Source organism: Crotalus tigris, unplaced genomic scaffold, assembly GCF_016545835.1.
Source record: "Crotalus tigris isolate CLP2741 ecotype Arizona unplaced genomic scaffold, ASM1654583v1 scf7180000017735.2152567, whole genome shotgun sequence".
Classification (NCBI taxonomy): Eukaryota; Metazoa; Chordata; class Lepidosauria; order Squamata; family Viperidae; genus Crotalus; species Crotalus tigris.
Genome location: NW_024096601.1, coordinates 2,012,806 through 2,026,754, shown reverse-complemented (window position 1 = coordinate 2,026,754; position 13,949 = coordinate 2,012,806). Strand labels below are relative to the sequence as shown.

General features: G+C 44.5%; 1 protein-coding gene across 2 annotated transcripts in view; it reads left to right on the top strand.

Annotated features, from left to right (window-relative positions):
- MAPK6 (mitogen-activated protein kinase 6) overlaps positions 1-9,993 on the top strand; it is a 29,253-nt gene extending 19,260 nt beyond the window's left edge. For both annotated transcript variants that reach the window (XM_039339602.1, XM_039339601.1), the window contains exons 2-6: positions 409-1,668; positions 3,559-3,703; positions 4,370-4,534; positions 6,971-7,172; positions 7,844-9,993. In XM_039339602.1, coding sequence (XP_039195536.1) covers positions 1,114-1,668; positions 3,559-3,703; positions 4,370-4,534; positions 6,971-7,172; positions 7,844-8,930 — 2,154 coding nt within the window. In that variant the 5' untranslated portion in view covers positions 409-1,113 and the 3' untranslated portion in view covers positions 8,931-9,993. The remainder of the gene's footprint in view (positions 1-408; positions 1,669-3,558; positions 3,704-4,369; positions 4,535-6,970; positions 7,173-7,843) is intronic.
- Positions 9,994-13,949: the final 3,956 nt, after the last annotated feature.

Below are 13,949 nucleotides of genomic sequence, written 5' to 3'. Positions count from 1 at the left end.
AATATGAAATTATTTTACATAGCGACTCATCTCAAGGAGTGAAGTGACTTCTTTATAAAGTTTCACCTTTTTGAAAAAGTCCAGAGCAATACCAGGTTTTTCCCCAAGGGATGGACGATATATTTATTTAGACAGGCAAGGATTTGTTTTGACTTTATAGCTTTTTATAGAAGCTCCTATCCGTGAAAAGCACATAATGAGATAGAATCTTCTGGGTTGGAATGAGATCAGTGATGGATCCGGTCTATCCAGCAGATCAAAAGGTTCCTAATGTCTAGTTCTGTGTGCGATTTTAAAAAAAGAAAAGAAAAAAAGTTTAGTTTGCGGTAAAACCACGATGCCATTTAAAGTTGAAGCCTGTCTAATGATTTGGGGTGCTGACGTCTGGCTTCTTTCTTTTTCCTTCAGTGTTTCACAGACTAAGATGGATGGTAGCTTTGATTGTGATTGTGGTGAGCTGGAGCCACCTGATCATTAACTAACAGCACCCCTGCAACACACACACACACACACACACACACACACACACACAAAAGGTCCCCTCTTCCTTAGCGAACGAGACTGTAAAACAGAGGCGGGAAAGAGGAAGACCATCCGTAGAATGAAGCTGCTCAGGATCAGTCCAACACTGAATGTATCTGCACTGTGAGGAGGATGTTAACGCAAGCCTATTACATGCCTATTTATTCACATTTTCGTTAAATGTTGACCAGTTTGGCACAGTAGAGCGAAGGGCATAAGATGCCACTTCGTTCCATTTGATTTTACCCGGCGTTTCTTTTGGATGTCTGCGGATGTGCTGCACCTTCCTTCAAACTATGAATGCTGCGACCTCTTTCTCTCTACTCAGCCTGATCTGTAAAGAGTGTTAAGTTCTTAATTCTAAAGAGGAAACCATCAGGCCTGACTGGCTGACCATGGAATGAGAACCCCAAGAAGCCACCCAGCAGTCAATCTGGCCTTCTTCTATTCTACAAGAACCCGGCAGTCCACCAGTGGAAGCATCTCTCTATACTTGTAGGAGCGGTAATAGTTTTAAGAGGGAGGAAAAAGGATACGGATTCTCTTTCTTTCTTTCTTTCTTTCTTTCTTTCTTTCTTTCTAAGCAAAAAGATGGCAGAGAAGTTTGAAAGTCTGATGAACATTCATGGCTTCGATGTAGGTTCTCGGTATATGGACTTAAAACCCCTGGGCTGTGGTGGCAACGGCTTGGTTTTTTCTGCTGTTGACAACGATTGTGACAAGAGAGTGGCCGTCAAGAAGATCGTCCTCTCCGATCCTCAGAGCGTCAAGCATGCTCTGCGGGAGATCAAAATTATCCGGAGGCTTGACCACGATAACATTGTCAAAGTTTTTGAAATCCTTGGCCCCAACGGGAGCCAGCTGACCGATGACGTTGGCTCTCTGACAGAACTGAACTGCGTTTACATTGTCCAAGAGTACATGGAGACCGACCTGGCGAAGCTGGTGGAGCAGGGGCCCTTACTGGAAGAACACGCTCGGCTCTTCATGTACCAGCTGCTACGGGGGCTCAAGTACATTCACTCGGCCAACGTCCTGCATAGAGACCTCAAACCAGCAAACCTGTTCATTAATACGGAAGACTTGGTGCTGAAAATCGGGGACTTTGGTCTTGCGCGGATCATGGATCCTCATTATTCTCATAAGGTAAATAAAAACAAGCAGCTGTTTTCTTTTAAAATGGGGGGGGGGGCAGTCACATTTCCAGACCAGTTTGTCACAGGTGATGCTTAATATCTGGTGTAATGATGATGATGATGATGATGGAAGGGACCTTGGAAGTCATCTAGTCCAACCCCCTGCTCAGGTAGGAAAGCCTACGGCATTTCAGACAAATGGCTGTCCAGTCTCTTCTTAAAAACTTCCAGTGTTGGGGCATTCACCGCTTCTGGAGGCAGGTTGTTCCACCGATTAATTGTCCTAAGTGTCAGGAAGTTTCTCCTTACTTCTAGGTTGCTTGTCTCCTTGGTTAGTTTCCATCTGTTGCTTCTTGTCCTGCCTTCAGGTGCTTTGGACAATAGCTTGACTCCCTCTTCTTTGGGGCAGCCCCTGAGATACTGGAACACAGCTGTCATGTCCCCCCTCATCCTTCTCTTCATTAAACTAGACATACCCAGTTCCAGCAACTGTTCCTTATATGTTTTAGCCTCCAGTCCCCTGATCATCTTTGTTCTTCATAACTTTGTTGCTTTCATGCTTTGAATGTTTGAATCTTGGCAAGACCACGTGCGCGTCTTAAGCAAGATTCTTTATCCTTTCTTAAAAGCGATGTGCAAAATCTTGTTCTTCGGTCAACATGTTTAGCTCCTTTACATTAGTGTGGTTAGATAATGTACAATCTCTTTCTTGGACAGTCCTATATCTCCGGCATTTGTTGGAGGTGTTTTTAATCACTGGTGTGAAGACCAGCCATCAAGTCTAACACTTTGGAGAGGTGTTGAGGAAGGCTGCCCTTGATAGCCTTAGAAAAGACAGCTTCCGTTCTGATGTTTGATTGATTTATGAATTTTGCTCCACGAGGGCTCTCTTCCATTGCACAAGAATGTTCTATAGCTTTAGAAGTCTAGCTGGGATTATTATCTATAAAAGCACTGCTAAAACCGGTCCCTTCAGCAGAAAATATGGTGGCATTTGCTGTAGACTTTGATGCTCCTGAAGGCTTTGAAAATAGATATGCTGGCTCACTCTTAGAGGCCAGGGATTGTCACCTGTCTGTTTCTAGGCACACAATTAAATAATTGGTTCTCAGTTATATATCTGTCCCTCCTAAAGCAGGCTAAAGCGTTTGAGGTGTAGAGGGCTGCAGCTATCTGGATTCCATGTATACAGCAGTAAAGTGTTAAAAAGTCCCTAATGGATCCCATATAGGTTTTTGTGCACAAACGAAAAGTAATTTGAAAGGCTTTCGTGAAAAGCAGATTTTATTATCTGGCCTGCTTGCACCATCATCATCATCATCATCATTAGATTTTTATTCTGCCCTTTTTTTATGCATAACTTAAGAGGGCAAACATACATAATGCTCTCACTTCCTACTTTCCCTACAGCAACAGCTCTGCGCGGTGGGCTGGGCTGGTGCAAAATCACCCAGCCTGGTTTTCATGCCTAAGGAGGTCTGATTTCTAGGCCAGCCCCTTCACCACAACGCCAGACTGGCTCTCATGTTTACCTAAATGGAAAAAAAAAATAGCGCAGAATTAGTCTGCAAACATTGTAAAAGATTTGGATGATTATACAAATATTTCATGACGTAAGAAAACTCTTCCAGAGAATGACTAAAAACCACTCCGGCCACCACAATAACCCTATGAGCACAGGCTAAGCTGAGTCAGAATAGAGGCTTGGTACTGGGGTGGAATTGGGCCCATTCCCCAGAGCCCGCGCAACTCACGGAGACTGGAAAGACTCACTGCCACGTCTCTCTAAAAATGCTTGCGGCAACGCAGCAGAATAAATGGCAGGAGGAGCTTGAAGGAAGGCGGAATGCACGTGGCTCCAATCGAAAGCAAGCAGCGTCTCTCTCTCTCTCTTTCCCAGGGCCATCTTTCTGAAGGACTAGTAACTAAATGGTACAGATCACCTCGCCTCTTGCTATCACCCAACAACTACACGAAAGCCATTGATATGTGGGCTGCAGGTTGCATCTTTGCTGAAATGCTGACAGGCAAAACTCTCTTTGCAGGTTGGTGAAGACAAACAGGTACACGCCTGCCCCTTAAAAACGGGCTGATGAATGCCATGGGTGGCAGGCAAGCCCCTTTGCCCCAAGAGATGGGTGGTGGATAGCGACATCCCGGCTATGGGAAGGTTCCAGGGGGCAACAGTGCCTGCTGAGGGTGCCATGATAAGGAATCCCAGAGGACTACCATATTCATTCGTTTATTTAAAGGTATCAATCATCCAACACCAAGGGAGTAGCCTTGAGTTAGAACAGTGGTTCTCAACCTGTGGGTCGGGACCCCATTTGGGGTCGAACGACCATTTCACGGGGGTCGCCAAACAACGCAGTCCGCCATTTTTTTCCCCCTTTTCCTTAGCTGTGCTACTCCCTTTTATTCTATTGGCTTTTGAAAGCCAATAGAATAGACTCTCTTGAATAGAGTCTAATTCTATTGGCTTTCAAAAGCCAATAGGAATTGTCCAGGCTGTCTCTGCCCTGCTGAGCCCGCCAAAAGTCCCATTCTGCAAACGGTGCTGCACCAGTTGAGTAGTCCTCGACTTACGACCGGCTGAGTAGTTCTCGATTTACGACCGATTGGGGGGTCGCGGCATTAAAAAGGTTGAGAACCACTGAGTTAGAAGGTTCTCAAATGTAGCTGACGTTTTTGCTTCTTGTCTGCTTCTCTAGGTGCCCATGAACTTGAACAGATGCAGCTGATTTTGGAATCTATTCCCGTTGTGCATGAGGAAGACCGTCAGGAACTTCTTAATGTAATCCCAGTTTACATTAAAAACGACATGACTGAGCCACACAGACCTTTAACTCAGTTGCTCCCAGGCATTAGCCCCGAAGGTAACATAGCTCTTCTCTCTCTCTTTTTTTTCCCCCCCTTCCTCACTCCTCCTTGTTTACGTTAGACTTTGAGCCTGTGGTCAGGATGACTTTGACTGTTGTGGTGCACAATGTACAAGGCCCTCTAAAACAAAGAACAAACCTCTGGGCATACCGTGTACTGCTCTTTTCCAGTTCTGGAACATCATGGAGCCAAATGTATGTCTGCATCTATTATTCTCCTTGGGCTGTTAACTCAAAGAGTTACAACAGAAATTCAGCACTTTGCATGGAGGAGTTGATTTGTTCTCCATAAAGGGCCGAAACATTTGCATCATAATGGGCAGTGAGCTTTCAGTGATGAACAAACAAGTCTCCAAACATATGCCTGCTTTTCAACACATTTGATATTACTCATCTGTGGCTGAAAAAAGAAAAAGAAAGACAGCTTTGTAAGTGTTTCTGCCCAGCTACACAGGTGATATTTTAATGGCAAGGGCTACCAGGTGAATAGGTAGATAAAATAGATAAGATAACCTTTATTGTCATTTTTTTTACTGTGGACACAACGGCACACATCAAAAATGAAATTTAGTTGCCCGCTCTCAAAGTGAAACATACATGACGCACACCTAAACATACTATGAACTACATATGTACAGACCCACATCCCTACATATACGTAGCAAATAAATATTAAACACTGTCCATCTTGAATATATAACGGAAGGAGGAAGCTTGAGAGTTCACAAGGTTAATGCTGTATGGAATGAAACTCTGGCTGAATCTGGATGTTCTGCTTTGGATACCATGAAGCCCCCCCCCCCCCCAGAAGGTTACAAGGAAAACCAGGTTGTGAAGAAGATGTGTGGTGTCCCAGATGATCTTACGGACCTGCTCAAGCAGCGCTTCTGTGCTATGTCCTGGATGGGAGGGAGGGAACTGCCAATTATTTTTTCGGCCATTTTCACCACTCTTTGCACGGCCTTCCTGTCTGAAGCAGGGATGCTTCCAAACCAGACCGTGATGCTGTATGACAGGATGCTCTCCATCATCCCCCTGTAGAAAGTGGTCAGGACAGGGGAAGGAAGATGTGCTTTTCTCATGCGACGCAGAAAATACAGGCGCTGCTGTGCCCGCTTCACCAGTGTCTCACTGTTGAGCGACCAAGTCAGCCTACTCGTTTGCTGCACACCCAGGAATTTGACGCTGGTAACCCTCTCCACAGGTGAATCATTAATCCACAGAGAAGTGTGGGTGTGCCTGCCTTTTCTGAAATCAACAATGATCTTTTTGGTTTTTCCGATATTTAAAACTAGGCTGTTTTCCTTGCACCAGTTCACCAACCCCTCAATCTCCTTGCGGTAAGCTTCCACCTTGTCATCCTGAATAAGGCCCACTACTGTTGTGTCATCTGCGAACTTCACAATATGGTATTTCATAAAAGTACTGTTTTAACGTGGACCACAGTGTTAAGCTACTCGCCGTGTCTGATATTTTAGCTCTCAAACTGTTCATTTGTCTCATTGCCAATCCGCTATTATCTGTGCCTTTTATTTTCTGTTGCTCCATCATATTCATTGCTGGTTACAGCAGTGAAAGACATAGCCAAACAGGTGCTGCACAAATGCCAGGGTGGAGAAGATGTCCTATGTCAGAAGAAAAAAGGAAAAAAAAAAAAAAAAGGAAAAATTCACTTATTTGCATTACATTTTAATCATTAAATCTGTAGTGGTGCAGTAGGTTAGAATGCAGTATTGCAAGCTGATTGTGCCCACAGCCAGGAGTTTGATCCTGACAGGGCTCAAGGTTGACTCAGCCTTCCATCCTTCTGAGGTCAATAAAATGAGGACCCAGATTGGTGTAGGACAATATGCTGACTCTGTAATTCTCTTAGAGACGGCTGCAAAGCACTGTGAAGCGATATATAAGTCTAAGTGCTACGGTTATTGCTTTTTCTGGTTTCAGAAATATGAAACACTTAACAGTGTGGCACTAGATAGTAAAAGATGTAGCCTTGATATTGTGTTCAAATAAATAATAATAATAAAGTTGGAAGGGACCTTGGAGGTCATCTAGTCCAACCCCCTGTTCAGGCAGGAAACCATTTCGGACAAATGGCTGTCCAGTCTCTTCTTAAAAACTTCCAGTGTTGGAGCATTCACCGCTTCTGGAGGCAGGTTGTTCCACTGGTTGATTGTTCTAAGTGTCAGGAAGTTTCTCCTTAGTTCTAGGTTGCTTCTCTCCTTGATGAGTTTCCATCCGTTGCTTCTTGTCTTGCCTTCAGGCCCTTTGGAGGATAGATTGACTCCCTCTTCTTCGTGGCAGCCCCTGAGATATTGGAACAGTGCTATCATGTCCCCCCTCGTCCTTCTCTTCGTTAAACTAGACATACCCAATTCCAGCAACCGTTCCTATGATTTTATTTAAAAAAAATGTTTGGCTTTATCCCTGTAGCTTTGGACTTCTTGGAACAAATACTGACCTTCAGTCCCATGGACCGATTGACAGCAGAAGAAGCCTTGTCTCACCCTTACATGAGTATTTATTCCTTCCCAACTGACGAGCCCATTTCAAGTCACCCTTTCCACATTGAGGATGAAGTGGATGACATTGTGCTGATGGATGAAACTCACAGCCACATCTATAACTGGGAAAGGTAAACTTTTTGGGAAATTATTCTGGATACTTGTAGTTTTGTTTGAAATACCAGCTGATGATAAAATAGTTGGAAGCCATGTGGTGTTAGATCAGGGGTAGGCAACCTTGGCTCTTTTATGACTCGTGGACTTCAACTCCCAGAATTCCTGAGCCAGCATGCTGGGAGTTGAAGTCCACGAGTCATAAAAGAGCCAAGGTTTCCTACCCCTGTGTTAGATGCTCCTAAAATACACATCTGGCACAAACATTTCAGGGCATCTTAAAGAGCAAGTATTTTCTCAAGTTCCCTGCAAAGATAGTCCTTGGTTTACAGCCATAATTGAGCCCTGAAATAATCATTAGTTCTTGCAGTTGTAAGCCAAGGCAGCAAGTGACCAGCACTTCTTGGGGCGGTTGTTAAGTGAACACCGAGGTTGTTAAGCAAAAACGGGTTGTAAGTAGCTTTCGTGGGACTCTCTTGTAACTTCAAATAGTCACTAAGTGACTGGTCATAACCTAAAGACTACCTGTATGCTATCACTGAGAAGTTCTCCCAATTAAAACTGCGAGAAACGCACCTATAAAACGGTTCGGCTTAAAAATTGTGGTGTTATACCCAATTCTTACGAAGCTATTCTGAAATTAAACGGATGCTTCTCGTGGACTCATGTAAGGTATTCGCGATTGCAGGTATCACGACAGCCAGTTCTCAGACCATGAATGGCCTGTTCATAACAACTTTGAAGCTGACGAAGTTCAGCGGGATCCGAGGGCTCTTTCGGACGGGACCGACGAGGAGGAAGTCCAAGTAGACCCGCGGAAATATTTGGATGGCGATCGCGAAAAGTACCTAGAAGATCCGGCTTTTGATACCCACTTCTCCACCGAGCCTGCTTGGCAGTACCCAGATCACCACGAAAACAAGTATTGTGATCTGGAATGTAACCATACTTGTAATTACAAAATGAGATCCTCTTCCTATCTAGATAACTTAGTCTGGAGAGAAAGCGAAGTCAACCATTACTATGAGCCCAAGCTTATCATAGACCTTTCTAACTGGAAGGAGCAGAGTAAAGAGAAGTCAGATAAAAAAGGCAAGTCCAAGTGTGAAAAGAACGGATGGGTGAAAGCTCAGATAGCGCTCAAAGAAGCCTCCCAGCAGCTTGTGGGAAAGGAGAAGAGTCAAGGCTTTGACTTTGATTCCTTCATAGCGGGAACAATTCAGCTTAGCTTGCAGCACGAGTCGACCGCGGTCGACAAGTTGAACGACCTCAATAGCTCCGTGTCCCACCTAGAACCCAAAGGCCTCTCTAAATCGGTCAGCAGAGAGAAACAGCAGAAAGGGATGGCTAACTTGGCCCAGCTGGAGGCCCTCTACCAAAACTCCTGGGAGGGTCAGCTGGTCGGCGGCGGGGAAGAGTGCTTCCTCATAGATCAGTTTTGTTGCGAAGTCAGGAAGGATGAGCAGATGGAGAAAGAGAACCCCTACCCCAGTTATCTCGACAGGTTTTTTAGCAAGAAAGACCCCGAGATGCTAGACGCTGAGCCAGCCGAAGATGGAAAACCTGGGGAGAAAGAGAGAGAGGGGAACATCCCGAGTAACAGCGGAGAATTTCTCTTTAACAAGCACCTTGAAGCTATTGCGATCCCCCAGTTTCCCACCCCTGTTGGCTCACCCCTTAAGTCCTTGCAGGCTACCCTCACCCCTTCTCCTATGAAGTCCTCTCCTCAGATCCCCCATAAGACCTACAGCAGCATTCTGAAACACCTAAACTAAACAGCAGACATTTCTCTCTCTTTTTTTTGTACTCGCGAAATGTGTTCCTTTTTATTATTATTATTATTCTTATCCTAAGTAGTCTTTTTTTTTTTTACTTGAAATCAAATGATGTAACTTCGCTATGGATTTCCTTAGTTTTTCTGTTTACCATTGTTTTTTAAACGATCCGAAATTCCTTTTTCTTAACATGACGATGTTTTGTTAAAACCGGCATGTCGTTTGCACACAAGGGTATATTAAAGAAAAGAAAAAAAAAAGAAAAAAGAGCTTGACAATGCAAATTAGAGGAGGGGGGGGGAGAAATGCACTAAACCAGTAGAAACACTCTTCTTTTGAACAACTCGTCCTTTGCAGAGGAAAAATAAGAACCTTGCCTTGAAAAAAATCACACCGTGAAGACTCTTCTTAGTTGCATGAAAAAAATATCTATCCCTCCCCCCGAAACATTTTTTCATTTGTATGTATTTTAGAATTTTTCATACTGTACACATTTCTTCAACACATGATACCAGCAGCAACTGTAAACGAATGCAGAATTTGGTACGCATGTGTGTTCTACCTCAAGGTAACCGCAGTATGTGGCAAGCATCCAACCACCCCTAGTGCTTATCATAATGCACTTCTGTTTAGCCAGCATTATTGTAGTAGGTGGTATTATGGAGAAGAAGAAGAAGAAGAAAAAATACATTCAATATTTATAAATATTCTGGTATGCATACTTTATAGTGGAAATGTTAATATGCAGCGTTTTTATTTATTTTAGCAGATTATATTTTCTGTAACAGTAGAAAAAGTCGAATTCTTTTGACTTGCTTTACAGATGAAGTTCTTACTAGCACTGTGGTTTGTTGCCTACATAGCTGAAATAGAGATGAAATAACATCCCCCTATTTTGAGGTGATCCGTGTGAGTTTTTTTTTTTTCCAAAGAGATTCCCCTTCAAGTAAAATGTGTATAGGAATTTGCAATCTGGAGGTTCTCTCTCTCTTTCTCTCTCTCTCTCCCTCCCCCCAAAGGAATTAGGAATTGTTTTATCATAAAATGCTCTTAGAAGTCTTAATTGTGTTATCGTTTTTTAAAAAAAACCAAACAAAACCATTTTTGTAATGTTAGTTGTGTGCATGGAAAACAATTAAGGTACAACATTACTGTAGGTTAAAGTTCTATATGGTCAGGCCTTTTGTTTTTTAATTGTATGTTTTTATGAATGACGCTTCTGTCTCACCTGCCCAAATAAGCATGAGTATTAATTAGGTTAAATGTAGCATGTAGCATCTCCGTCTTCTGGCAGTTGGTTTTGCCTTCTGGGTTTTGGGGTGGGTGGGTTTTGCTTTCATATTTTGGGAAACTGATGTACCATTGGCTCCCCTGTTTCAAAGAAAGAAACGAATAAAAAACACGGCCAGCAAAAATGAATCTCGTGGTCTCCACAGGTAAATTGCCTCAGGTAGACTTGCCGACCTGAGCGGGCAATATCGGAGGCCTGTTTGGAGGTCTTGAAACTGGACACAAGGCCCTTCATAAGCAGCCCTAGCAGACAAGGTTTCCTCGCGTGTGTTTTTTACCCAGTTTATAGAGCCTGCTGGCTGGGGAATTCTGGGAGTCGAAGTCCGCTCAGCTTAAAGTTGCTGAGGTGGAGAAACACTAATTGACAGCACGTGGCCACCGTTGCAGTGCTGTGCAGGGGAGGTCGCTCTTCCCTCACGGCCGGCGAGTCCCATACCCACGCCTTAAATCCAGATGTTCTCTTGTGTTCGAAACCGGGGTGAACATCTGGAGAAACTGCATCTGATTGGGATGAATGTGTCACAACCTGCACTGCAGTGCTATGGAGATGGAGGCATGTCTACGAAGAGGTTTATTTTATGTGGGCTCTGCCCTTTCAGTCGCAGAGTTTTGTCCGAAAGAATAAACACAGGACCGTAAGGAGGATCGATTGGGCTCTTTTTGCCGCTATAATTTGAAAGAAAGAAACAATCCTTGGCATCCCAGAAATCTAAGTTGCCCTGAGTGTTTACCTCATGAGTTTCCTTCCTAAGCCGTATCCGATCAAGAATACGATAACAGCAGATACGACATCTTAACTGGGTTTGTTCCAATCTTTGGCCCATGCTAGAGGGTCAATAGCTGAAGAACATAGTTTTGTGGACGAACATTAGAGCAGGGGTTCTCAACCTTGGCAACTTTAAGACTTGTGGACTTGTCCACAAGTCTTAAAGTTGCCAAGGTTGAGAACCTCTGCATTAGAGCTACTTCCTGGTTCGATTTTGCACCTAAGCTTACTCTGAATTTCTTAAGTGTGCAGGAACACTTGATAAAAAAAAAAATATTTAATTTTTTTTTGAGACATTGGCACTGAGCCATTGTCTGATGACCGAATAGCTTTATCCATGAGTATTCCTGGCCAAAGTGAATGACACTCTGTGCATCACCATGGCACAATTGTATTTGTGGCACAATTACTCCATTGGTATCAAATCTCATCATTCCGTCCGATGCAAGGGGGTCAGTCCTATCATTGCAAGAATGCCATGGTGCATGGATCGTGTTTGCACTCTCTACCAATGGGCATCTGTGGGGAGGGGGTGCCACTGACCAGTTTCAACATAGCTTGCATAGCTTGTTCACCGTCATCGGACAAGATGCTACTCGGATTCCTTGTACATTACAAAAATCTCTTCCTGCAACATCTGAAAATCATCCCCTTTGCAGCCTCAGGTGGTTCTGCCACTTAACCCGGAACAATTGGTGGCCTTGGTGTTGGTAGATGAGTGGAAACCTATGGCTGGCAAGTCCTTCCCCCCCCCCCAAGTGATGCCAATTTGAGAACCAGAAGAGAATGGAGTTTATCTAATAAAGTTTCCAGTTTAAAACAAGTGAATAATAATCTTCAGTCTCCTGGATAACTTGAGACAACTGACACAGTAACTCGTAGGTATAAACACCCAAGAAACGTTCAGAGAAAAGCAAGAGTGGAAAAGTAAATAATTTCCCTGCAATATTTTTATTTCTTCTGCTCCAATTTCAGCTTTTCATGCAGTGGTGGTGGAAATCCTCTTCTCCAACTCTTGTTTTGCCCTCCTTTCAATCAAGTTTATTGTACGGCTTTTACTACGGAGACGGACACTTTCTCTGTAGCTGAGTTCTCTGTAGATTGCTATATTGTCAGTCAGCTATATTGCATTATCATTTTTAACTCTAAGCTGCAAAGAGGCCCCAATAGTCAGTGGGATTAAAACAAATCTAATATAATGGACCCAAAACACACCATTTGTAATTAAATTCAGGGTTTTTTTTTTTAAGCTAAATCCCCTTTAAAACAAAATCCTTTATTTTTCTTTAGTTGGGCAGTAAAGATACTTCATTTGAAGATGTTTCAGTCTGTGGCAGTGCTGCCATATAAAGTCTCCTTATGCTCTTGACCCTGGAGGATCTAGCACAGGACCTCCGATGCTTAGTGGGATCTATAGGGCAAAAGATTCCACGTTGTTGCTTCCTTTTTTAGACTTGGAAAGTAGTTAATTGCACACACCGGACAATATTGGCCAGAAATCTCTCCTAGTCTAGCAGGTTCTTTGTGAGCTTCACCACAGTGCCCATCATTCCCCATCCCCACAGCGAATGGATTGGGCTGACCTCTGCCTCATCGTGATGGCTCCTGCACATAGCTTCGTGGGAAAAAAATGTACATTCCTTGTAGCAGCAAAATGAGATCTAAATAAAATTCATTTTTGTGACAGGAATGAGTGAAGTTGTTGCTTCCATACTTTGTAGCTAACCTGGAAACATAGTTGGGCTTGGCTGAAATTCGAAGTGACCCCTTTGATCCCATTCGTCTTGCATGACTTAGTTAAGCTGAAGTATTTCTGTTCTAACAGCTGTTGCTTTAAAAAAAAAAACTATGGTAATAACCCCTAGAGATTAGGCTGAATGTCTCCAGGCAGGTATAAGCCTGAGAAGTTTCCAGGGAGGACAATATTAAGAAAATCATCCTGACTTTTGAATTTTCTGAGATGTATTATAACTACATGCCAGAGAGTTTTACCTAAAACAAAGTGAACAGCTGCACAACTCTGTGTGACCACTAGATGGTGATAAAGTGAGAAGAGAACTCTATGGCTGCCATCTAGTGGCTGATTAGATTTCTGCTGCTCTGATTTTATATCCTCCATTGCAGTGATAGCAAACCTTTTAGAGACCGAGTGCCCAAACTGCAACCTAAACCCTACTTATTTATCGCAAAGTGCCAGGGCCACATCAGCATTGTGTCTTCGGGGGGGGGCAGCAGGATAGGTGTGGCCCACTGGGTGGGCATGGATGTAGTCATGGCAGACTGGGTGGGTGTGGCCACCTCGATGTTGCTCATGGGAAGGACGCCTGTGAGGGCCGGGCAGGGTTGGGGGAGATCTAGAGGGTCTCTGGCAGGCGGGGCGGTGGATAGGAGGCTCATCCTGCAGGATGAGGCAAGGTGAGGCAGAGGCCAGGACAGGGGTGCCATTGCCATAGGGCAAGGCAAGGCAGGGGCCGGGGCGGCTGCTGCCTGACACCATCGGCCCCCATATACAGAGGCCAGTGAGCGCATGGAGGTTGACGGTGTCCGTCAGCCACAGCCTGACGGCCCCTCGATTGGTGCACTCTGTGTGGCCTCCCCATCTCTGCTGGGCCTGGGCAGCCATAAAACCAATGGGGATCCAGCTTTTTCCACTCAAGGTCGCTTTTTGCCTGCTGGCCCTGGGCATGCTCTACCACCTCTATGTGGGGCTTCCTAGCTGACCGCTCCACTTCCTTCATGCTGGGTGGGCCTGCAGTTCTGTGCAGCGGCCTAATGGATCTGCGTGAGCAGCTGGCAGCCGTGGTAGGTACGGAGGTCCGCAAGGGGAATGCGCTCCACCCGTGGGCCAAGGGCAAGACCCTCAAGGGGGTAACGGCACTCGTGCCCACAGAGAGGGCTCTGAGTGTCACCTCTGGCACATGTACCATAGGTTCGCCAACACTGTCCTACCCTATTTGGAGGGC